Source organism: Polypterus senegalus, chromosome 17 (genome assembly GCF_016835505.1).
Source record: "Polypterus senegalus isolate Bchr_013 chromosome 17, ASM1683550v1, whole genome shotgun sequence".
Taxonomy (NCBI): domain Eukaryota; kingdom Metazoa; phylum Chordata; class Cladistia; order Polypteriformes; family Polypteridae; genus Polypterus; species Polypterus senegalus.
In genome coordinates this window covers 18516639-18542980 of record NC_053170.1, presented here as the reverse complement: position 1 = coordinate 18542980, position 26342 = coordinate 18516639, and the positions used below count along the sequence as shown (strand labels likewise).

Here is a 26342-nt window from a genome sequence, read left to right as displayed (position 1 = left end):
GCTGACTGCTGAGCTCTGATGTATAGCCGTTGGTTCAGAGGTGAAAGTAGCAGTGCTTGCCTGTCAGAATCTCCCACTTAAGTAACTTCTGTCCAAACAGAAAAGCACATCCATTTTTAAAACCCACGGCTTCTCGTCAGATAACTGGTGACAAAGCTGCTTTGGTGGTGCAGTAAAGTGCACAAAGACAACTTAAGTTATATTGCTGTAAAACCGATTACTGATGTCACGTCAGTTTGGACCGCTGGACAAGAATGAACTGGGCTGATAACGACACTCCATACTGGTGTTTCACAGATTATGCTGGAAACTCCTCAAGGTCCTTTTTGGTCGTCATCATCTTATTTCATTCCATCCATACCAGGTGTCTGACTGCTTTCCTTTTCTTAATAGTGAAGGTTTATCAACCCATCCATTAGTAACTGCTGCTCATTTTTGGAGTGAAAAGCTAGCTTGACCCAAATAAATAGTATTTGGGGAGAAAATTGCATAGCGTAGGGGAAATCAGGCAACTAGCCTGAAAACAATAATGGAGGCTACAACGTGATGGAGAAAGCACCCAAAAATGACTTGTGCAAATTAAATTTCTGTTTTACTTTGACCTCTGAACCATTTCTTGTACTGACTGTAGCTCTTGTCGTATCAGTTGGCCTGAAAATGCAGTCGGGAGTTGAAAGTGCAACAAATCTTTTATTGGTGTTTTGTTTTTTTTTTTTTTTTTACATTTTACTCTAGCCAACTTACTTTGCATTGCGTAAAAAAAGCTCCTTAATCTTCCCACATCAAAACAGTCAAGCCAACTTTTGGCTGGCACAAGGCAGGGGATTCTCAGACTGCAATATCTAAGAGCTGAGGATCTCTTTACCAGTGTTACCATTATTTTCAGATATTTCTGGAGAGAGACATAGACAGAGATGTGGCGTTTCTTTTAGAGAAGGCTGGATGTGGTGCTGTCCTTAACAGCAGACAGGACTGCCTTGAATGGACACAACTCTACTAGACTAAAGCAAACAGGTAAAGGCCTGGTCAAGCTGGGCACATATCACAATACTGATTGTCTCAGAGCTGAGTTACTCTTCACCCCTAATTTACACAATCTGCTGTCATTTTGGGTTGTGCTTTTACAAAAACCTTGTTCAATGACTTTACAATGGCTCCCCTTTTCCTACTAGGTGCTAGTCTGACTGATAATGTGTTTAAGAGCTGGAAACAAAGCATCCGATTCTGTCCCTTCAAACGGGGATTGAACTGTAAATGAAATCACAGCTCCAGCTCTAGGTGTCTGCATGACAAACTTGCTCAGTTATTACTTCACTCTGCATGTGTTCTCACTACTTACTCTCACGGTTCAATCTGCTACAGAAGACACTTTCAGATTTACAGTCTATCCATCCATCCATCATTCAACCCCCTATATCCTAACTACAGGGTTACGGGGGTCTGCTGGAGCCAATCCCAGCCAACACAGGGCACAAGGCAGGAAACAAACCCCAGGCAGGGTGCCAGCCCACCGCAGGATTAACAGTCTGTCACTCTGAAAACTGTGCTACAGCTGGAGAAGTTACCTGTCGAAGTGTCCACCTTTAAGGACATGAACAGTTCACCTCTTTAATAAAATATCAAATCTTCGGGAGCATTTTCAATTTTCTGACCCGCTTTTCCAGGACAGGGCTGTGGGGCAGCTGTGGAGCCGATCCCAACAGTCATCATGCACAAGGCAGGAACAATACCTGGGCAGGGCGCGAGTCCACTGCAGGGTGAACACACTCACACACTTAAATTCAAGGCTAATTTAGCAACACCAATTCACCTATCATGTATGTCTTGGACTGTGGGAGGAAGCCAAAGCACATGAAGTTTGTTTAGTCAGTCAGTCAGTCAGTCAGTGTCCAACCCGTTATATCCTAACACAGGGTCACGGGGTCTGCTGGAGCCATTCTCAGCCAGCACAGGGCGCAAGGCAGGAAACAAACCCCGGGCAGGGCGCCAGCCCACCGCAGGGCACACACACACTCACACACCAAGCACACACGGGACAATGTAGGACCACCAATGCACCTAACCTGCATGTCTTTGGACTATGGGTGGAAGCCAAAGCACATGAAGTTTAATTACATAAACTTTTATGTTAAAATGAGACTCTAAGTCGGTGATTGCTAATGTGGGGCGCACGCCCCACTGAGGGGCAATTTGATTTTTTAGGGGGGAAATTTGAGAATTTAGGTACGTTAACCAATTTATAACATGAAAAAACAGAAAGCCACTGTTAAAAAATGATGAAAAAAATAAACAAATAATTTTTATTTTTTCCAGAGACATTTATATATTTATATAAAGATAGAAGGGATGCTGATTTATGATTTTACAACCAGCCTGGGTTTTTCTACTTAGAAATCGTTTTTACTATTAAAATAATATGAATTGTAACAATGAATTATACAATTTTGCAAAATAACAAAAATATAAAATGATCTAAATATTACAGAAGAAGCTGTCATTGAAGTTATTTTATATTTATGAATTTCACGTCTCTTATTATATGTTTTCAAAACTGTATTTGCTGTATTTTCAAATTACTTCATATTATATGATTTTTTTTTTAACAATTTCTTAGTGATTTCTTTGTCAGTACTTCAACTCTCCTTTCCCTTTTATGTTTCCATGTTCTTTGGAAGCTTGTTTAGACCAAATTAATGACATTATGGGCTTCCTCAACGTGAGGAGTAGTTCACTTTTTGAATGATAAGAATAAGGTGTATGTTACAGTGGGGGACATCATGATGTTAGAGAGGCCTAGGTGGGGCATGGCCAAAAAAAGGTTAGGAACCACTGCTCGACGTGATAAGGCTTGTATCCAGGCAAATGATGTCAATGCTGTGCTATTTTTTGTGTCATTAAACACAATGACAGTAATATATCAAAGTAACGATCAGGGATATGGACTTCTTTGCCTGTTCTTTCTTTGTCTGCACCTGCTTATTTCTTCTCAGGGCGGTGGGGAGCCAAAGCCTATACCAGCAACATCTCAGGTAAGCTAGGAACGTACTCTTCTTGTAATGAACATCCATCTCAGAACTCACGATTTAGACAGTTTAGAATGGATTCTCTCTGTGGTGGGCAAAAAATCCACGGGGGCAATTTGGAGTCACCACCTTTAAGATTTTTTTTTTTTTTGAGATGTGAGAGGAAACCCATCATGACTGAGGAAGAATATACAAGCTACACTCTGAACTAAAACCTACGGGAGGGTCCCATGGATCTAAGGCTGCACAGACAGAATTCTGCTTTTTGACTCAAAGAAGATAATAACTAACAGTGTAGAACCATACAAACCAAAATAAAAAAGTATCTCTCACTACCCACCCCAAATGTCTTCATTTAAGGAAGTAATTAACATTTTGTGCTTGTCTCCACATTCAGACTCTTGAAGTGGATTTTTTTTGATACTCAATATTTTGATTATTTGGCCATGAAGAGTAACTTAGCAAGAATTGTCAGAGGCAGCAGAGCACTAAACATCAGTAGCAAGTTACTTTAAATGGCTGGAATAACTTTTCTAATAAATATATTAGAAATGCTAATCAGAAATACTAATAGGTGAAAAGCAAAACACCCAGAATGCATTGTGAACGTTACTGAAGAGTTCTGGAATATTGGGGCTTGGCTCTTTGAAACAAACACAATTAGTCAGTCAGTCATTATCATAACACAGGGTCACGGGAGCCAATCACAGCCAACAGGACAATTTAGGATCACCAATGCACCTAACCTGCATGTCTTTGGACTGCGGTAAGAAACCAGAGCACCCAGAGGAAACCCACGCAGACACGGGGAGAACATGCAAACTCCACACAGGGAGGACCCAGGAAGTGAACCTGGGTCTCCTAACTGTGAGGCAGCAGCACTACCACTGCACCATCGTGCCGGCCAGAATAGTACATCATCACACAAAATAGAATGGCACATCAAAAAATGGAATTTCAATTTTATTGCAGAATTCAGGCAGTGGAACTGACCTCCATAGGATGCAATCGACTATTATAGTTTAAAATCTGTGAAATATGCAGACTTATTATGGAGTTCAAATTTCCGGCTCATATGGAGATGCCAGTCACTTTTACCTAATCCATTGAGCACCACAGCATATGCAGTGGCAACATTCATTTACAGTATGATGCACAAGTAATGTTTTCTGTTCAGGATGTCAACAAGTGGGTTCACAGGACATAGTAGGACAGACTGCATTTACTGCCTGGCACAGACTGATGGCACTTTTGTTTTTATATACTAATTATTTTCAGTGTTATATTTGGTCCACTACATGCAGTATTTTCTGTGTCTTCAGTTCATAACTAGTTGCATAGATGCATCAATAAAAAGTGTATCGGTCCTGGTATGAATAACAATACCACTTGCTTCGAAAAAGCAAATGAAATGTACGCTATGTTTTATCCTGTTATTTTGTCTTTTGCAATAAAGTGCATTCATTGTTAAAAGTCTAAATTTCTACCCTACATGATAAAGGTTCAGATGTGTCAGTAATTTAACCATCACATCATTTCCATAGTAGCAAAACCACAAATGTACCAGTTCAGTTGTGCATGGCAGTCTGTGGCAAGGCATTTAGACTCAGGGGCGCGGTGGGCATGCTAGGAAGTACATGGAGTGCTCCGTTTGGGTGGCTGGATGAATTATACCTAAAACTTTGTAACAACTGTGTTGGTCTTAAAAGACACCCTGGGTAAAGGCAAATTAATAATAAATAGTAACTGAAATTATTTAAATCACATTGCAGCACTACTAAGATCTTTCAAATGTGTTTTAGCGGTTTCAAAGAACACCTAACACTCAATATTTCTTTTTCTTTTATTTTCCACAATGTATTCTTGGTTGCTTTGTAACCTCACTGGGTGATGGTTAAGCCCCACCGCATATGGTGTTATATTTAGAGTGCAGCGTTAACTGCGTTGTACTACAATACCCAGCTCTTTAACACTTCACAAATAATTTGATGTGCTTTCTGCGTATACACACTCTACACATGTACAGACAAACATGTCCCACATATCCCTGCAATACTCAGATACAAAGGGAGCAAACAGTCTGGGCTGCCATACGTTGTTAGAAATGAAAGCAAGAGGAAAACAAACCACCCTAGTACACTTCAGTCATGTTAATTGTTGTGTGCTTATTATGTCGCTCCTTACGATGCTGGCTTGGGAAGAGTTTTGCTTTTGTCTTTCAGGTTGTTCAGAGCAGTATTCTGGAGGCCCTTAGAGCTCTTCAGGCCAAAAGAAGATAGCGAAAGTGAGGAAAGTGAGGAGGAAGAAGAGGCAGCAGGTCGGCCATTTAATGCAGGGAGTGGAGCAGATGATGTACGATATTCTTTCACCAACCTTTCTCGAAATGTGGAGGAAAGCAGAGCATCTGCTGTGAGGCTGGAGGCAGACAGGCTGGAGAAGAGAGTTTTTGCAGGGCTGCTTGAGGCTGAACTGGAGGCAGACAATGATGCTCCATCTTGAGGGTACTTCTTCAAGCCAGGAGCAAATACAGATGCAACTGAAGACGACAGCAAATCTCTGCCACCAAACATTGTAGTCTTGGATGGGAGGTTTTGAGACTCCCTGGCTTTGTTGCTTCCATAGGCCTACAAGCCAATTGTATGGAGTAGGAGAAAAAGAATGGAATAAAGAGAAAGAGAAACAAGAATACAGTCTCATAGCCAGAGGCTGGTAGCATTTTCCACAGCCCTGGAAAAGAGCAGCAGTTGTATTTGTGGCACTGGATAAAATGGAAGGTTAGGAGGCCACCTCAGACTGAGGAAAATGATGTAGATGAGGGCCTAGCAGGACACATATCTAAAGACGTTCGGCATCATCACACAGTGCACAGTGGCAGATCAGAAGACCCGAACAGGAGGATGGACACGAAGGTGAAAGGTCACTGCATTCACGCAGAGTGAAACAGAAGCAAGTACAGGTGTTGGAGAAATGTGAAGAAACAGGCAGGCAGACAGGGCATGGAGGATGTGGACAAGAGAAGAGAAAACAGGGAAGAAAAAACAAACAAAAAAACAAAAAAAAAAAAAACAGGAATTAATTCAGGTTCAACTCTGCATGCAGAATGAAACAGAATTTGACTGAAATTCTGCATTGAAGACAGTCTGAAGGACATTTCAAATTCTGTCCAGACAGCAGGTTTAGCTATGGACTCTTTTTTGAATCTGCTGTAGGTATCTGGCCTCAGAACACAACTACAATGCACTGTTTCATTAGCCAAAAGAGGGCATTGTTGCTACAGCTTGCAAGTGCGATCAAAATATTATCGACAGTATATCTGGCTTGTCGGTGTAAGATGGAGCAAGTTTTCTAACACATTAGTCTGGTGAAAATTTCAACTCTGACTGTTCTTTACTAGTAGTCATCTCCTGTAAAATTATACATGAACACAAGAGCACAAATTGGGACTTCTGTTGATAGATACATAGCTATAATATTCCATCAGAGTACTTTGGTCTGAAAAGCAGGAAATCGTAAATTATGTAATGGTTTTAAAGCACTCTGATATAAATATGGTGTTAAACTTTGTGACAGGAGAGACTGGTAATTATCCAGAAATAATGCTCTTTTATAATAAAATTGGATATTATTCCGTTATAAAAAGCGACTGACCTATGTCTTATGTAGCACCTTAATGTAATGAACACAAGCTGATTTACTTGCATGGAGATAAAAGTGTAATTTTGTTCACAGCTCAGGCAGGAAAAGTTAATTTTTACATCAACGCAGAAAAATTACCACATGCACTTTGGGTTAGTTTCTGACTGCTTGTTCCTTAAGCAATCTGGATGGGTCTGAGCAAAATAAATTACTCATCCATGGAAAATTTATTAAAACTCAAAAATCTCAGTATCTTCTTATATAATATGCTACCGTGGCTGTTCGCTTGTCTGTCCAGGATTTTAAATCACCTGTCGCTCGCAAACCGTTTGACCTATTGACCTGAAATTTGGTACACATATACTACGTGATGTCTACTATCCGCTTTTGGTGTGCTGATTAACCTCCAAGATTATTCCTCTTTTTTTTTTTTTATTTTATTGTAGAATCAACTCTCTGCAGTAGGGCAGCGTTCTCATCCCTACCACCTTTGCCGACACTTCCCCTACCTCTTCATATCTTAAATCATGCTTGAGGCAGATTAAAGACTTAAGTGCCAGCTTAAGTGAAAAACTGAAGAAAATGTACTAAGTAATTGCAACACAAACACTGACTTAATCAGTTTTAATTAACGCAAAAAGATATCGACGAAAGAAAAGAAGAAGTGGGCCGCTAAGGTGGAGAAAAGAAGAGCTGCTCAGGAAGCAGCAAGCGCATCAACCTCTGAGCAAATGAATGCTAAAAGTACAGAGAAAGAGGATGAAAACTAGGAATGCTCAAGTCAAGTGGATTCACTGCACGTTATCATGCAGTGTGCTGTTACTGGTTGTTAATGATGGTGCCAGAGAGTGGTGACTTGTCGTGTGTTGGACTAATATGTACACGCCACAGCCGTGCCTAGAGGTATTTTCACCTGAGACAGGAGGATAAATTTGCGCCCCTATGTATATAGTTTTCTATTACTAAAAAGTATTAAATGAAAATAAATACGAGGAAACGAGTGTATCGAATGAAAGTGTCTGAAGCAAATCGCTAGTTTACTTAAGGTATTTGACGAACATTGCAACATACATCTGGCTTTTTTTTTTTTTCATTTTGCAATTTATTAATTTCCATTTTTCATCGGTTTGACACCCTTTCCCATTGTTCACCCAAGGCAAGTGCCTTGTTTGCCTCACCCTTGTCCCAGCCCTGGCACACGCCATGGTAAACTTGAACCATTAAGACTCAGAACCGGAGACATGGACTGAATCAGCAGCACATAGTTGAAGGCCTAAGGCTGTAGCCATGAGAGGGCCACTGTCATGTTTGATGGGATGAGCAAAGTGCTTAATTTTGTGGGCTGTTGTTGTGTTCAGATATGCATGCTTTGTGATGTTTGTCCCTCCTGAGCCACCTTACAGTGGGACGTTCCCGATGTAGGTAATGTATCTGCCACAAACAGATTCATCAAGCAGTTCATCCTGCTTGTTTAATCCTATGGTAGCATAGCCGGTAAGTTTATATTTGTAAAATGTTACCGTTCTGTACTGCTACTTATAGTTTAAAGCTGTTATCAAACTATTTGTTATTAGCATGCTGAATATTATATTTCTTTACTTGTAGTTTCATACCTGCTCTTTATTAATAAACTGGAGATTTGTAAACCTCATGTCAAGTCAGTCTCTGAGTTGTCATATTGACAAAGTTTAGCTGCCCGAATATCTATTACAACGTAATAGTGAGATCAGACCAGCCACAGTGCTTTACCTTACACAGCTCGACAGTCCTAGCAGGAGGTACACATGTCTGGATGATGTTACTAGTTATCAAGTGTGCTTCATACTGGTGCTAATGATGGTGCAGCGTGTTTGGACTGCCAGTGTTCATTTAGAAGCACTGAAAGATTGTGGTCCATTACATCGGTGTTTATTTTAAGAACAACTGGTGTGATTAGAAAGTTTCAGTTCTTGAAATATAGTCATATAGTTAGGACCCTAGGTTTCTTTGGCTTTAACTTTATCCATGCAAAGGCCTGCTTCTGCCTGTTCATGACTAACTGGAGCTGTAGCACTGGTCTCTGGCAGGGTGGTGAACTACGAAGTTCACAGTATGTAATATTACACTGCAGGAGGCATTATGAAATAGCCATGTATAGATTTAACCCTTACACTGCCACATACTCGTGGGGTTAATGCACCCCTGGACGCCAAATACTTTTTTGCTGCACTTTTTAAGAAAACGTCACAATTCACAAAGAAAATGTGAAATTTTAATGGAACACATATTTTTTTGTCAATGAACTGTCAAAACTATAAAAAAAAACTACTACAACAATCTATTATTATATGTACAAGGTGCAACTGACGCCATTGATGAAATTCAGAAAATCACCGAGCCAACTGCGCTTGAAGTGGCTGCACAGAAGCACACAGAGGTAAGTGATGATGCTTGCAGGCCAGTCTAGTGCAGCGGCTGAATCTCAGGGACAGGGGGTGGCAGCGGTCATGAGCTGGCTGATCAACAAACTTACAGCACTGACTAATCAGCTCTGGCGTGCTGGCAAATTGCTCTGAGAAGCGACTATAGCCGGTCGCGGCGTTCAATGAATGTACGTCTCCGAATATACTCGGCTCCGGCGTGCTGGCAAATTGCATTGGGAACTGACTATAGCCAGTTCCGGCGGTTTAAGGGTTAAAGTAAAACTTGATGTGTTACACTAAATAGAAACACACTGCTGTGTTCTTTGTTTGCAAATTGTGCCTCCATGCATGATACTATTTGTCTACATAAGATATTCACATCCTAACAGATAAAATTCTCTGCAGAATCTGGAACAAACAACTGATACAGGTAGCTAATGCAGAAACTTTTAAGTAGTAGCTGGATGAGATATTGGGACATCTTAGCACATTAGTCAAACAAACAAGCTTGCTGGACTAAATGGATCCTTCTCGTTTGCAACATTTCTTAAGTATATTCGTATGTAGGCGTATTATTTATTGTATATTCCATAGTACCAGATACAAATGTCAGTGTTTAGCCAATACTGGAGCACTTAGTGGCTGCCCTGATTACAATGGGACATTTTGTACACTGGTTCACATCCTACAGCTAAGTAAAATCTCATAATGAATTTGTATCACCGATTCTGTTTGGGATGAGCACAATACATTTTGAAATAATAGCTACAATACTGTGTTACAGCCAGATTCTTTGGGCATTTTCTTTTGGTTTATTCATTTTATTGTCTACTTTGCACTTTGTCATTTATTTTTTCAAAAAACGTTTTCTTCTTCTTCTACGTATTTTATTGTTGTAATTGGTATTTTGCGTGTTGATTTTCATGCAGTAATTAAGTATTACGATATCCTTCATTCTGTTTTCTTTATGTTGAGATTAAGGTAGTGGGGACACAAACACTGGAGCTGTGAGACCACAAGAAGACAATCTAAATCTTACTGAGCCTCAACGCCAGCACTGCTGTATTCGTGAAAACTTCTGCTGTTTGGTTATCTTTTAAATTTTAGATTCCACCTCTTCTAAGTGCTCTTGTCTTATTTTCCGGGTTCTGATTTACTGCTCTGGTTTTGGAATGCAATTGTCAGAGCACAGATTTGTTTTGTTTTCAGGTTTATGATAAGGCCTATGATTTTGATCTCTTTATGTGATTGATTTTGCTTAATAAATCATAACACTTAAAAGAACTGTGCTTTCGGTAATTGGGCCAGTGAATTTAAATGGCTCCCTTCTCCCTTGATAAATGTTTGAATGTTTTTGTTTCAGCCTGCACAGGCCATGAAGTATGCTTCTCAAGTCTGAGGCCAGGCTGATTCTTGATTGTATACCTAATAGAGACTTAATGCCTAATTTTTCTTTTGAGTATTGTGAGCTGAGCAGATCAACACCAAATAACACAGCTAGCATTATTTTAAAACTCTAGATATGTACAGTATGCAGTGAATTGGAATAAAGTTCCGTAGAGAAATTGGAGCTACATGTATATCAATTAGTTATTGTCTATATATTGCTGTTCTCGATTTCTTTTAATTGGACAGAACTCCACTTATAATGCTAGACATTCCTTTAGGATTGTTCTACTCGCCAAACTGCTTCTTCAACTAAAAGTATGCCTATTTATGTTACATTATTTTATTACAAACCATTATAATGACCCTGCTCATTGACTGGGTCACAAAATGTTGACTACTTATTAATTGTTATGGAAAGCTTTTCTAACATAGAATTTTAAAATAGAACACCACATAGGCAGGTGGGATTGACAAAAATGCAACACTGCCATAGTTAAAAGATATTGGGCTCCTCAAAATACACATTTACATGAAAACACGACTCTTTCCATTCCAAAAAAGTCAAATAAAGGTGAACAGGCCTGACGCTGGCTAGTGGATGCTGCTGTAAAATGTGTGACTGAGGTGGATAAATCATGTTTCATCATATTCATATTATGTGATATCATCTACTGTTAAATTCTGCTCCATACTTAGAATTTTTTTAATTTTATACTGTATTGAGAATTTGTTCTGTTCTGTATTGTATTAACCCCCTTTTCTTTTTGACACCCACTGTGTGCCCAGTCTACCTGGAAAGGGGTCTCTTTTTGAACTGCCTTTCCCAAGGTTCTTCCATTTTTTCCCTACAAGGGTTTTTTTTTGGGAGTTATTCCTTGTCTTCTAAGAGACTCAAGGCTAGGGGGCTGACAAGAGGCAGGGCCTGTTAAAGCCCACTGCAGCACTTCATGTGTGATTTTAGGCTACACAAAAATAAATTGTATTGTATTGTATGTTTCATCTTCCCAGCTCGGTAAAAGGATTTCTTTTTGTGTCTATGTTTGCTAGCATATCACACAAATGATTTCACTTATTATGTTGACTTAAGTCAAAACATATTTGTTATGACGTCTTGACAGCCACACTTTCTGTGAGTGTTTGCTGAATTTTGTTTGGCCTAGAGCGAAGGGAAGTAAAAATAGGGTAGAATTTATCATTTGACCTCATAAGAAAAATGAAAAATACAAGGAAACATGGAACCCTACTGTTTACAATTATTAGTTTTGTAAGTTAAACATATTGTTAAGGTCTGACACTTAGTTGTCTTCAATATTATACATTTCTAGCCCTTTCAGACAGTCAAGAATTTCACTGGACTCATAACTAGTAGCAGTATTACTTCCAGTACTTTAATCAAATAATGAAACATAAAGGTGAGCGCTCTGGTCAGATGAACAATGCATTGGCATCCAATTCCGTAGACCCAAGCCCTGTCTTTGGCTCCCTGGCTGATCACTAGCCAATTCTTGTGCCTATCTGAGCAACAGAAACACAGATGATATAAAAAATGCAATTTTAAAGGTAGACAGATTTGCTGCAAACCATAAAGGTTGAGTTTTTGTGATAATTCTGCAAGCTAGTCTCAATGTTAGGTGCTTATGCTCTTTTCTTGAATTTTTTTCTTGAATATTTAGCTGCAGTTATGGTGGTGCCAGTTGGCTGTACTAGAGACATGACATGAAATATACAACTTATAAAAGCAACAACTAACATCTTAACAGCATAGCAACAATGACATTATTGTGAGGGTAAGTGCATTGCTCGGGTTACAATGATATTTTTGTAAGCAGTTTTCTCTGAAAAACATGCTTCTAAGATGACCTGTCAATGGACACGAAGATGGATAAGGTTTATACAATAGGAATGATAAGGTCACAGGTCATCTCTGATTAGGGAATAGATGTCGTATGGAGAAGGAAGAATAAATATTGTCTTCATTACCTTGAGCTGAGACCTGAGTAGCGTGGACACCCATACAGGGCAGTGCTATTATTCAGAACAAAAAACATTTACAATTGACATGTACTGAGCTGAGGAGGCAACTATGCACTTTATTATTCTAATCCATTTGAGTAGTGATAGTTAGCAATAATAACTGCATCAGATAATCCAGAAAATGAAATTAAGACAACAAATCATAACTTTAGCGTAGGGGAAAGTACAACTGGTCTGGTAAAGGACAACTTTTATTTCACATTTTAGCCTAATGCTTGAAGACAGAGAATATTCCAGAGACTGACGTCATAAATACCTTAAGTAATCACTAAGTGATGACAATATGATTTAATATGGCCAGTAAGGGGTAATTGGACCAACAGTAAGGCATAATTGCAGTGGCTGCTGTATTTTTCTCAGCCCAATTTTTAAATTAAAAGCTGGTACCCCTTAAACCCTGGGGGGCAATCTCTACATGGGGGTACCCCACCATAAAGCCTTGTTATTCAAACAAATAAAGACAGGACAGACAATTGTTCACTAAAACCTGTGTTTGTGTCAAATTTAAACATTCCTTTAATTAGAAACTGCTGCTAAACTAGGATAAAAGGCACTCACGGTAATACTTTCAAATTTTTGTTTTCTGATACAGTTATTCTCATGTACAAGTAATGCCAGGACAGTTTATTCACCTCTGAGGTGTTCCCAGACATGTCAGCTGTACCTGTCTAAGGTTTCATGTTGATAACACAAAGAAATACTGGGTCCAAATGGGATCCAGGTTCAGCACAATTTTTTTTGCACATAAAACAGTGAAAAAATCATATCTTATAACAACTCCAAACCCCATCCCCCTAATACACTCTTATCCCAAGTACCCCCCTATCCCACCTACACATTTACATTAAACTATTTATATTGTTTGCTCCTGCTTCAAATAGTGTGTTTTTCCATTCTGCATGTCCTCAGCCGTGTCTCATTATGTTCATATTTGGACTTCTACATATCGTTGGAGATGTTGCAGTCGCTGCCATCCAATGGTATAAAGTGTGTGACCTATTGAGTTCGAGCTAATGAAATGTGAGATGGTACTTACCACAGGTGACCTCCTGACTTCTCTTATTTGGAGGATATCTCATAACAGATGTGTCATACAATAATGTGCTTGAACTTGTTTGGTTGCATAACACTTGGGTATTCCTTACACAGAATAATTATTACAAATTTTTTCAAATGTTTTTTGTGAATTTATGAAACTTATGATTCCATACCGAAATAAAAGTCAACCATAAACATTGTAACAATTTGAATACTAGGAATGTGAAGTCAACAGCTGACACTTGCTAACGAAGCATTGTTTGGGTCTGTATGTGGCACAGTATGGCAAAAAACTTTTTAAATAATCACTCGGCCTGGTACCGGGCCGCTCAGGGTGTAAGAACATAGTAATTTAAATAACTATGCAAACTGTACTGTTAAACGATGGTTTCATAAATTGTATCCTGTGCTCTTTGTATTTGTGTGTGTTCATTTGAAGAAAAAACTTAAATGACAAGAAAAAGAAATGGGTCTAAATGGTTCCAATTCATTCTGGCCCGGTGAATTTTTGTTTATCTAATATTCTCATTACATTATCAGATATGTGACCATCAACTCAACCATATGGAGATACATTTAAAGCAAATCTTTTCCCATTAAACTTTTATTTAGTGGCTGTTATCTCCCATTGAAGATGTAATCCTCAACTCACTAAATAGAAGGGCCATTATCCCACCTCCTAATTAAGTTTCAGTTTAAAAAAGAAACAAATCAGAGCCCAGATAGCTTGTATGATGATCAGCATGGATGTAGGGGAGAGGCTCTTTTGGTCCAAGAAAGACACCAGTCAATGGATGATACTGCTAGTCTGGTTGATCTACAACCTGCCCAAGTCCCCCAAAAATAGACCTAAATGGGACTTGAGTATCTTCTGAATCTGTTCCCATTTCAAAGTATGCTTCACAGAACTGAACATGAGAAGGGGGTTTAGTGTGCAGCACAATAAACAAATCTTAACTGTTTGGGAGACAAATGGCATTGATTGGATTACTGATTTTTTTTTTCTTTTTATTATTACCACGCTTATATTAACTTCACCTGTTTGTTGTCTGGTACAAATCTTGTAATCGATATTTAACCCACTTCCTATTGTTCTAATTGAAATTTTGCAATACGTGAATACATGAATCAATAATCAGTTTCACTAATTGATCAATTAAGCCATGTTAATTAAGAGATGAAATTTTCATGTGAAGAATAGTTCAATATTTCACCAACAGATGGCGCTAGTAACAAATAGAAATATCCCTTTTGCATCTTGTATGAAGATGTGTGCATATACAGTGATCCCTCGCTATATTGAGCTTTGACTTTCGCGGCTTCACTCCATCGCGTATTTTAAATGTAAGCATATCTAAATATATATCACAGATTTTTCGCTGGTTCTCGGATATCTGCGGACAACGGGTCTTTTAATTTATAGTACATGCTTCCCCAGTTTGTTTGCCCAGTTGATTTCATACACGGGACGCTATTGGCGGATGGCTGAGAAGCTACCCAATCAGAGCACATATTGCGTATTAAATAAAACTCCTCAATGATATACGATATGCTTCCCGTGCAGTGCTTCGCACACTTAAAAGCTCTAACAACACGTATTGATGTTTCATTGTTTGCTTGTCTCTGTCTCTCTCACTCAATCTGACATTCTCTGCTCCTGACGGAGGGGGTGTGAGCAGAGGGGCTGTTTGCTTAGAAGATACGGACGCTCCTCTAAAAAATGCTGAAAGACTACCTTCACATTGATCCCTTCCTTGCGGCCGCTTTATTGCGGTGCTCGCATATTTAAAAGCCCAACAGCCCTATTGATTTTTGATTGTTTACTTTTCTCGCTCACTCTCTCTCTCTCTCTCTGACATTCTCTGCTCTTGACGGCGCTCCTTTGAAGAGAAGATCTGTTTGCATTCTTTTAATTGTGAGAAAGAACTGTCATCTCTGTCTTGTCATGGAGCACAGTTTAAACTTTTCACTAAAGGGTGTTATTTCATGTCTATAGGGCTCTAATAATGTTAAAAAACATATTTAGAAGGTCGTAAACAGGTTTTCTATGCTCTAACTGCAAAAATATTAGATTTATAAATAAAGAATCCTACTTCGTGGAAATTCATTTATCGCGGTAGAGTCTGGAACGGATTAACTGTGATAAACGATGGTTTACTGTATAACTGGGCGGAGAATATTTATAAACAGTGTGGGAGAGTTTCTAAAGGCTTAAAATATATAAAAATAACCATACAAACATATGGTTTCTACTTCGCAGATTTTCACCTATCGAGGAGGGATTACTGTAAACGTCAAAGGAAGTGTTAAAATATTGATTACAAAATTATACTAAAACAAACCCAAGACTAAAAAGTTGAAAATAATATATATATATGTATATATATATATATATATATATATATATATATATACTTTTTAAACCACGCTTATATTAAGGTAAAAAGTGTACTAAAAAGTAAAAAATAAGTCTTTCATATATCACTTGTAAAAAAAATAAAAGGTGGGCTCTTTTGCTAAGATTTTTTTTTGAATGTTGATTGATGAAAGGCACCCATGCTTTTATTTTATGAGTGATGTATGAAAGACTTATTTTTTACTTTTTAGTACACTTTTTACCTTAATATAAGCGTGGTTTTTAAAAAGTATTTTTTATATATATACAGTATTTTCTCAATAGCAATGTATGTTTGATGCTTATAGCACTTCTCTTGTAATGTATATTTTTACAAATAATAAAATGTATAAAAGAGACAGAGCCATGTGTTCCATCAAACACCAAGAATGGCTTCTACTTATAAAGCTGGTAAGATCAAAAGCTGGCAACTGCTGCAGCTTTTCAGACGCGGAGTGGGAGCTCTCTGCTGTAGTGTCTGTCTACGGCCACGTGTATCAAATTACCTTTCATTGTTTATTAGCTCTGCAAACAACAGCCAAATTGACTTTATACCTATGAGTTTTTATTCTGATGCATAGTGACCAGCCTCTGACAAGCCTTAAGTGTCTAACACATTATAAATGTTATTGGTGCTAACCTTAGGACTCTATCCACATATGGCTGATTGCAAAAACCCTGACCTTCTGAAATTTCCCATTTAAGTACATTTGATATGATTATGGAACTCTTTTGACTATTATATCAGAACTCTTCACAATGGAGCAAAAAAAAAATCAGCTTCACAGCTTTGCAAGATTTACATATAACACTACTGAAAATAAAGGATCTTTCGATGAGGTTTTGTTATTTAATAACATCTTCGATTCAACAACATGTTAACATGTCATGTTTATGTCCATATAAATGACATACTGCAGAGCATGACAGGACAATTATTATAAAAACATTAACTCACTTGACCTGGAAAAAAGCCAACTTTATTTCAAATGAAAAAGATGTGAAATATAACTTCATAAGGTTAATTTCTTCAGAAGAGTAAAAGAATAAAGGTGAGAAAAAGAAACATTCAGCCAACAAGGAGTTGCTGTTGTGTGTCAGAAGAGGTCAGGTGAAAAAAGACAGACGATCTGGACTAATATCAACTGCTCCGATGAAGGGAGGGCTGGGGGTCATTGAAAATTTATGCTGTCGACAATCGGTTACTGTAACGCACTCCTCTCAGGACCACCCAAAAAAGACATCTGCAGCTGCCAGAATCTTAACTAGGAAAAGTAAATCCAAGCACATTTCTCCATTTCTGATGTCACTACGTTGGTTACCCGTGTCATTTAGAATTGACTTTAAAATTCTGCTTATGGTTTACAAAGCCTTAAATAATCTCGCTCCATCTTATATTTCGGAATGTCTTAAACCTTACGCTCCAAATCGCTAAAGAGCTAAACTTAAAAGAAGTGGTGAGACGGCCTTCTGCTGTTAGGCACCTAAATTCTGGAATAGTTTACAGATAGAAATTCACCAGGCTAATATGGTGGAGCACTTTAAAAAACTGCTAAAAACCCATTATTTTAACATAGCTTTCTCATAGCTTCATCTTAGTCTAATCCTGATGTTCTGTATATTCAATTAATTATCATTATTATTCATGGTATTCATATTCAAAATCCATATTAACCGCTACTTTTTCTTCTGTTCTTTTTCCGGTTTTCTGTGGTGGCGACCTGCACCCCCACCACCTGATCAAAGTACCGTAATGTCCCTACATTGATGGATTAAAGGCTTAGAAGTCCATTGACTGTCATCATCAAGTTCTTCCATGTGAACCCTGAATACCATGAGGACTAATTGAGATCATTTATGTTAGGTAGAATACCTAGAGGGGGCTGGGTGGTCTTCGAACCCCTGCAGTTTTATTTTTTTCTGTCCTCACTGGCCATCAGACTTTTATTCTATGTTAATTAGTGTTCCCTTATTTTAAATCTTATTTACTTTGTCTTTTTTCTCTTTCTTTATCATGTAAAGCACTTTGAGCTACATCATTTGTATGAAAATGTGCTATAGAAATAAATGTTGTTCTTGTTGTTGCTATACAAGATTTTATCCCTTCATGCCTGAATTAGCTGAAGGAGACGTTATGAACATAAACTAACCTTTGTAACATCTGTTAAACGCAAACATTTGCAGAAAGGTTCCTTCAGTATTTATTGGCTTCTAAGGTTTAATTCAACTGCTGTTTTTTAAATGATCAGTGAGCGACACTGACGATGTCAAACAAAACCCTCAAAATAAAGTTTTGAATGCCACTATTTATCAATTCTATGATACAAACATTTTAACACTCCTTGGGCTAACATTTTTCCCCGATATCATAAGGTCTGATAGATTATGTATGCAATTCAATGAACTTTGTTCGCTGTCATATACTAAAAAGATGTTGGCACTGAGGTAATGCTCCACAACACTTGCATTTTATATCATAAATATTTTTATCTCTTCCAAGATATTCCACCTGACTGCCTATTTGAAGTAATATGTCATGCCTTGTCTTGATGTAGGAAGACTCTGGATGCTTTTCTTTCACTTTTCCATGTTCAAGTCCCCTTAATGGCCAGCCTTTGGAGCTGATTAGTGTGCTCAGTCAAGCAGATCTGTCCACCTTGACAGAATCTAACCAGAAGATATTTTCAAAGAGGCAGCTTCAGTATATAGCCAGACATCAGAACCACATATCTGTCTATACAGAAGAAAACTGAGTCACCATGTCAGTCCTAATTTAAGTGATATGAATGTGAAAAGATTTTTAGAGTGGGAACTCTACAGAGCTTCTCACCTTATTTAATGCCATCTCAGCACTCACAGACTGCAGGATAGACTGGCTTGTGAAGCTTCACTTTAACTTAAGAACAGATGCACGTTATTATAAATTTGGTAGGTCATTCATTTCGTATGACGACTTTCAAACATTGAGTGGCTTGCACTCTTCACAAGCAGTAAAAATGGAAGCTCAGTTTTATTGTATACACCATTTTCTTGGGTGTGTTTTTTGTGAGTAGAAGATGTACATTTTTTCTCTTTCTAAAGGAATAAAAAAATTCTTGTTCTGGAAGCTGTTTGAAAGCATAGGGATCTTCATAAGACAAATGAAGGAAGAAGCATTTTTATAGTTCTCCACTCCTGCAGTTGAACATACAGAGCAGGGAGAAAACAGGCTGGCACTGTATAATGCATGGATCATTGACAGAAGCAGTGAGCTAGATACTTGGCCATGCTGTCTCCAGCCTCTCTACACTATAATAGTTGGAACAGAAATTGACCCCACCATTTTGAAGCTTGTAAATGGCACAGTAATCATTAGAAACATCATCTATGAAGGCAGTGAGGCTGCTGTCTAGACCCCTCTTCCTACATAAAAGTCCATCAGAAGTGAAATACCTGCTGCTGGCCTTGAACCTTCACATATTCTTCACGCTGTTTCAGTGACTTGGTCTTCTCTGGGCTGCTCTGTTGAATGTGCTTCAGCCTTGAAGCTGCTGAGTGGATTGCTCGACTGGATGGAGAAGATATATTGGAAGTCTGTTGGAAAAACCAAGTAAGTAATGAGCAGATAAAAACACTGTCATTGAATAAACATGTAAAGTATTGTCCAATAAAGTTGTGGCAGATGACCAGGGACACCTGGAACATGAACGGACCAGGAGAGGGGCACTATCTTTCCCTTCCCTGATTCCATCAGGGCCACGGATATGGAGCTGGGAAGCTCAACCCTGTGGGTGTCCGTGGCCACCACCAGGGGGGTGCCTGGACGATCCTGGAGCCTTTGGAGGACAGCACTTCCGCCACACCAGGAAGTGCCGCCAGAAGACCATCATAGAGCACCTGGAGCACATCCGGGGTGGGATAAAAGGGGCCGCCTCACTCCATTCGAGGAACCGGAGTCGGGTGGGAGTAGACAGAGCTTGCAAGAGAGGAGTGGAGGCGGTTGAAGGAAGGAAAAGGTCTGAGTTTTAGTGTGGTGATTTGTGCACTGTGTTTTGGACATTTGGAGTCTGTGTCTGTCTGTGTCGAGGCTGGTCTTTCACATGGCATCCCAGATGGGACTCTCTGTCTGTTCCAAGGCAGGGACCCATTAAAAATAACATGTGAAAGATCAGCCTCGGCACAGACAGACACGGACTCCAAATGTCCAAAACACAAGGTGCACAAGGTCCCTGGTCATCTGCCACAAAGTGCACAAGGCTAAGAGGAATACACACAAAGGTGAAGTAATGTTACTGAGAAAGACTTCCATCAGTGGATCACTTTGCACTGCATTAGCTTCTGCTATTTATGTAAAAAAACACACATAATTATGGAGAAAACATGTAAATCTCCACTTAGACAATAGCCAGGTCAAGAATGAAACCCATGTACCTGGAGGAGTGTGACAAAAATAGCAGAAAAATGCCAATCAGCATTTTTTAGTATTGCAAAATTGGCAATGCCCATATCATACAGCATAATGTTCCAAAAATAAATCAGAATTTTCAGTTTGTGGTTTCATAGAAAAGAACCATTTCAGCACAGAAAGCAGACAGCCACCAGGAAATGTAGAAGGTCAGTATAATAAGTAACACACAATCAAAATACCTGCATACGTTTCAAGAAGTCACACAAACAAATTCCACAGAATTAATGGAGAGAAGAGTATACAGGAATTCAGAAAGATTAATTTAAAAACAAGGCTACACAGTTAAATGCAAGATTTCAAAAACTGCAGGTCAATAGTTGATAAGGGATGACCCTGTCATAGGAAAGTATAGTGTTGATTTATTTTAAGGACAAGTGAAAATAGGTAGCAGAACTTCAAAATGATTTAAAAAAACTGTTGATATGTTTTCACATTTGAGCCATAGATTGTCAAAATAGTTTTTAAGAGAAGCAAGAAAAGGAGAGTGACAAGGAGAGAGGAACAACTAAGGAAGAAACACACAATCAAATGTCTAGATAACTGCAGCAGGAAGACAGAATTCACAGAGAATTCCTAAACACTGTAGACACAATGGAAGCCTGTAGTAAGTGGAAGAATAAGCTGCACCTTTTGGGAGCTTGGTGGGAGCACAGATGGTTTGGGTGGAAGCACTGGTTTTTTCCTGGGTGGTACACTCAGCAGGATCTCTGAACTCTGGATTTCTGAGTTGAATGGGAACTTGTCACTCAGGTTGCGAGCGGCTGTAGAGTCCTCATTTTTCTCTTCTGCTGTTGCCTGCTTTTCCAGGTAGTCTTTTCCAGAGAAGATTTGGCCTACTGAGGGATGACTGCTGATTTCCATGATTGTGCTCTCCAGTTCCTGAATGGTTTTTTCTAAATTGTCGAGCTTTTTTAATGTTTCTCTCTTGATTTCCAGGCACTGGCTTTCTTCATTCATAGAATGTCCTTGACCTGCAAACCACTCAGGTTTTGGAACAGTTTCTGTCTTTAGCTCTCTGGTAGTATTCCACTGGCTTTGCTGGTTTAACTCATATTCAGTCACATCTTTTTGCTTAATGTTGGTAGAAGTGCTCATTGTCTCTTCATAATTATCAAAAAACTCAACTGTTTTACTGCCAGTTTGACATCCAATCTCAATTGCCCTACTCAATGCATTTAATTCCAACTGTGAAAAGCTGATTGTTGAAATTTGGATGTTCTTGAGATGTCTATCTGATGTGACGACAGATCTGGGCCTTGGAACAGGTGTGTCTATGTTACCATCTGGTCTATCCTTTTCACTTTCAGATGATAAAGGTACATGAGTCGCAAGAAACACTTTTTCACCTTCTAGTTCTGTAGTTTTGAAAGAATTACTTATAGGATTGGTACTTTTATAATATTTGTGAAATCCTGTATTCCCTTCTTCAATTATCATTAAAAGATGCTTATATGCTGTTTTTATGTCCATAGGCTTGTCTAGAATAATGAAAGCTGGTTCTCTTTCATTATCTTGAATACCACTTCTTCTTATAGATATATTCTGGACATACATATTTTCCTTTTCAAGCTGTGCTACTTCAATATCAGTCAAAGCTTGGATATGCCTGTCGCTTATAATAAAAGCCAGTATTTCATGTATTACTTCATCCTCTCCATTCCATTCATAATCCTGGGATGCTGTTTCTTTAAGGCAAGGTATTGCTTTGCTGTAGTGATTCTCAAATGATGTTTCTGAATGCTCCAAATGATTGATATTACCGCCTAGGCTGTCATGTTTATTTACTCCTCCAGCCCATGTACAACTGAGGAACACATTGTCAAGGGACTTTGTAGAAACTAAGCTTTTTGAATACCACTGGGGAGGAATTTGAAGATTAGATGAAAATTCTTCAAGAATATCTTCTACAAGCACTGGTACATCCATCTGAGCTTTGGCAACTACATTCTCATGCTTTGGCACACAATCAGGACTCATCTCCTGATAGAAACCATTTTCGACTAGAAAATTCTCAGTGGGAGATGATGGTGCTGAAACCCACTCTGTCAACACAATTTTGGGGACTCGAGTTTTCACATCAGCAGTCTATGGAGCAAGAATAATCAGGTGAAGTTTACTAAAATAATACCCTAAAATACATCATAATTAAAAAATTACTGATAGCTAAGCACAAACACCATCTGCTTGTAATGCAAGTATCCATTTTCTGAACCTGCTCTTGGTCTACTTCCAGCTGGAAACCCAGCTGCTTCCATAATCACCAACCACAAGACAGTTACCAACTATTCCATAGCAGGCTGATAAAAATGCACATAGCAACACACGACAAGTTTAAACTGGGTAATTGACCAAATTTGCACGGGTTGGAAATATGGAAGGTAACCTGAAAACAAAAATTGGGAATAGGTGCAAAACCCACAGTGATAGCTCCAACAATCAAACCTTTGGAAGTATAAGGCAGCAGGCACTAAATAGTGTTTCCTTTATTACACCTTTAATTATGGGAAGTATTTTCTGCAAAAAAGAAAATGAAAATTATACAATGAAAATGGGGGTCCATGTACTTTTTGGTATTTGAAATTTCATTTTAGAAGCAAAAACAAAAACACGAAAATGAAAGAAATTTTCAGATTTAGATTTTTGATTAAAGAATAAAATGAGGGAAAATAAGGCATTTTTTAATTCTGTGGTAACAAATAGCAGTCATAAACTTAAAATTACACATACTTTTCTGGATTTATTTGTGATTCAAATAATGAAAGTGTAATAGCTGAAAAACAACAAAACAGACGCATTTTCGTTGTCTGAAACTGGAGGTACTTCTGCGCGATTTTTGTCAACACGTGTGAACAGCCCTCCTCACAACACATCGATCGACAGCCTTGAAGTTACACTGCATGGCATCAGCAGAGGATTGACCATTATGTTTTTTTTTCAGAACAGTAAAAGAGTGACACTCCGGGATGAGGACATGACTGCAAAAACAAAAACAGTGTTGCATCTTTCCGGTAAAAATACAAGCTTTGCAAATTTTGCTTCATTGATGTATCATTTCTTTTATGAACGTTATTGTTGTTACTTACTGTAAAACAGCTAACATTTGGTGATTTCATTTACTAATATTAAGTCTAGCAATTTTTAGAGTGCTAGCATTTTGAATGGTAGTAAACGTTTCGAGTATTAACAGTGTAACATGTGAGGAGAGCAATGTGATTTACAGAAAGTTTTCTTAACATGTGTTACACTTGTCAATGAGCAACCATTCACACATTTACACACATTCAAATTCAAATTCAAATCCTTTCATTTTTGTTTTTTCGTTTTTGCTTCTAAAATTAAATTTCAAATACTAAAAAGTACACGGACCAAATCAATCTCTTTTTGGATTTGAAATTTCATTTCAGAAAGAGACACTTATTTGATTTTCAACTTAAAAGGGAAAAATGATAAACACAAAACAATTACTTTTTTTCCTTTTGTTCTTTCGCACATCAGAAAAGAAAAATGCAAGAAATGAGAATAAGAAAACGGCCTTTATTTATTTGGTCTGAACTGGAAGTTTTTGTAGGTCAACAACTTGGTCAGGTAAATGCGCCACCTGAAGCAAACACTGGTCACTGGTTTGTAGACTAGTTTGCAAAGCTTGCATTTTTACCTGAAAGATGCGACTCCGTTATTCTGCAGTCATGTCCTCATCCTGGAGTGTCACTCTTTTACTGTTCTGAAAAACAACGTAATGGTCCATCCTCTGCTGATGCCAGTGAAACTTCGATCAATGTGTTTTGAGGAGGACTGTTCGCACGTGTTGTTAAAAATCGCACGGAAGAAGTACTTCTTGTTTCAGACAACGAAAATGCGTCTGTTTTGTTGTTTTTCAGCTATTACACTTTCATTTGAATCACAAATAAATCCAGAAAAGTATGTATAATTTAAAATTTATGACTGCTATTTGTTACCATAGAATTAAAAAATACCTTATTTTTCCCTCATTTTATTCTTTAATCAAAGATCAAAATCTGAAATTTCCTTTCATTTTTGTTTTTTTTGTTTCAAATACCAAAAAGTACACAGACCGGACTAAAGCTCCCCCCACTGAGTAGCACTATTTCAATGTTGAGAAATTGAAAATGTAAAGTGGAAAATGCAGTTTGTTTTTTATTTTTGTAGCTTCATTGCTATTCAGGCTGAAAATGAAATGGCAAATCAGTTTATTTTATTTTTAATTTTTGCAACATTATTGTGTGAAGACTTTGAAAATGAAATTGTAAATGGAGTTATTTCATTTTAATCTTTGCAGCACTCTTGTAAGCAGACTTTGAAAAAGAAACTGCAAAAGAGAGATTGCATTTTCATTTTATTATTTTAATTTTCTTTTTTGCAGAAAATACCTCCCATGCTTCATAAGTATCTAGACCGATGTAATTCTAAATTCCATTTAGATTACAACTGAACAAAAAGAAAACTGAAATGCAGAACTTTTGTTTAGCTGACTGGAATACATTACAACATGTGACCTCTTTGAGTCTCTTAAGCAGACCTCCATGTTCCATGTTGCAGGTGGAAAACTGAATCTCACTCCAAGCTTTTATCTGATATTTTCTACACATTGTTACTAATGAGCTATCTTCTTATATAATACGCTGCTGTTGTTGCTCGTATGCCTGTCCAGGATTTTAAATAACCTGTAGCTCGCAAACCATTTGAACTATTGCCCTGAAATTTGGTACACATATACTATGAGACGTCTACTATCCACTTTTGGCGTGATGATTTTTATTCCTTTTTTGTTTTTATTTTATTTTATTGTAGAATCAACTCTCGGCAACGCGTGCGTATGAGCACCATTCCCAGTCCCTACTACCTTCGCCGTCACTTCCCCTAACTCTTCATATCTTAAATCATTCTTGAGGCAGATTGAACAAGTGCCAGTTTACGTGAAAAATCAAGGAAAACGTACTTAAACGGAATTAATCAGTTTTAACACGAAAGGACGCTGACGGAAGAAGAGAAGAAGCGGCCGCTAGGGTAGAGAAAAGAAGAGCTGCTCAGGAAGCAGCAAGCGCATGAACCTCTGAGCAAACAAATGCTAAACGTACAGAGAAAGAGGATGCAAATTATAAGTCAAGTGTATTCACTGCACAATATCGTGCAGTACGCCATTACTGGTATGTTAATATTTAAGTTTGCATACACAATTAACAAATTTTTGAGAATCTGTACATATATTTTAAGAGTAAAATACTATTTTAAAGGCTAAGATTGATATTTTTCAAGTCAAACTTATTTCTTCACAATCATGGTATGCATTAGTTTACCAAATGAAATTGCATTCTAAAGAGAAGCATATTTTATAAATCAAAAACAAACACTAGTTTGCACTTGCATTTTATTTTGGAGCTGTTAGATACCCAAGCATCAAATTCATCCATTTTTCAAGCCAAAAACGTTATTGAGTATTTATCCATTTCTGAGATCACACATATTACAAAACAAATCATGTTGTTTTAAGAAGGTAAAAAAACTAAACAGCAAACCACTGTTGAGAGAGCCATTTTAAAAGGAGACCAGCTGTGTGCTTCACATCTCCAACCACCCCTTTTGTCTTCCTCCATGTCACCCCTTCAGCCCCAGAGGTGTTAATCTGCATCGCATGCAATCGAGTAACAAGAACTTAACAGATATTATAGGCATCCATTTATCTATCTTCCTAACCCTATTATCCAGGGCAGGTTTGTAGGGCAGATGGTGCATATCCGAGCAAGCATCAGACTCAAGGCAGGAACAGCAATAGGACAAGGTGGCAGTCCATTGCAAGGCAAACACACACACACACACACACACACACACACACACACACACACAGAGTGGTAGTGTAGAGCTGTCATTCCTGTCTCACAGTGCCAGGTTCTACAATCAGTTTACATGTCCGTGTATTTACAGATTAGATTACAGATCTATTGAGTCTTAATGAATTGAGT

General features: G+C 38.1%; 1 protein-coding gene across 3 annotated transcripts in view; it reads right to left on the bottom strand.

Moving 5' to 3' along the window:
• Positions 1 to 26342, bottom strand: part of si:ch211-278a6.1 (SRC kinase signaling inhibitor 1) — a 234677-nt gene that overhangs the window by 52918 nt on the left and 155417 nt on the right. For all 3 annotated transcript variants that reach the window (XM_039739277.1, XM_039739278.1, XM_039739279.1), the window contains one exon: positions 19350 to 19490. In XM_039739277.1, the coding sequence (XP_039595211.1) occupies positions 19350 to 19490 (141 nt within the window). The remainder of the gene's footprint in view (positions 1 to 19349; positions 19491 to 26342) is intronic.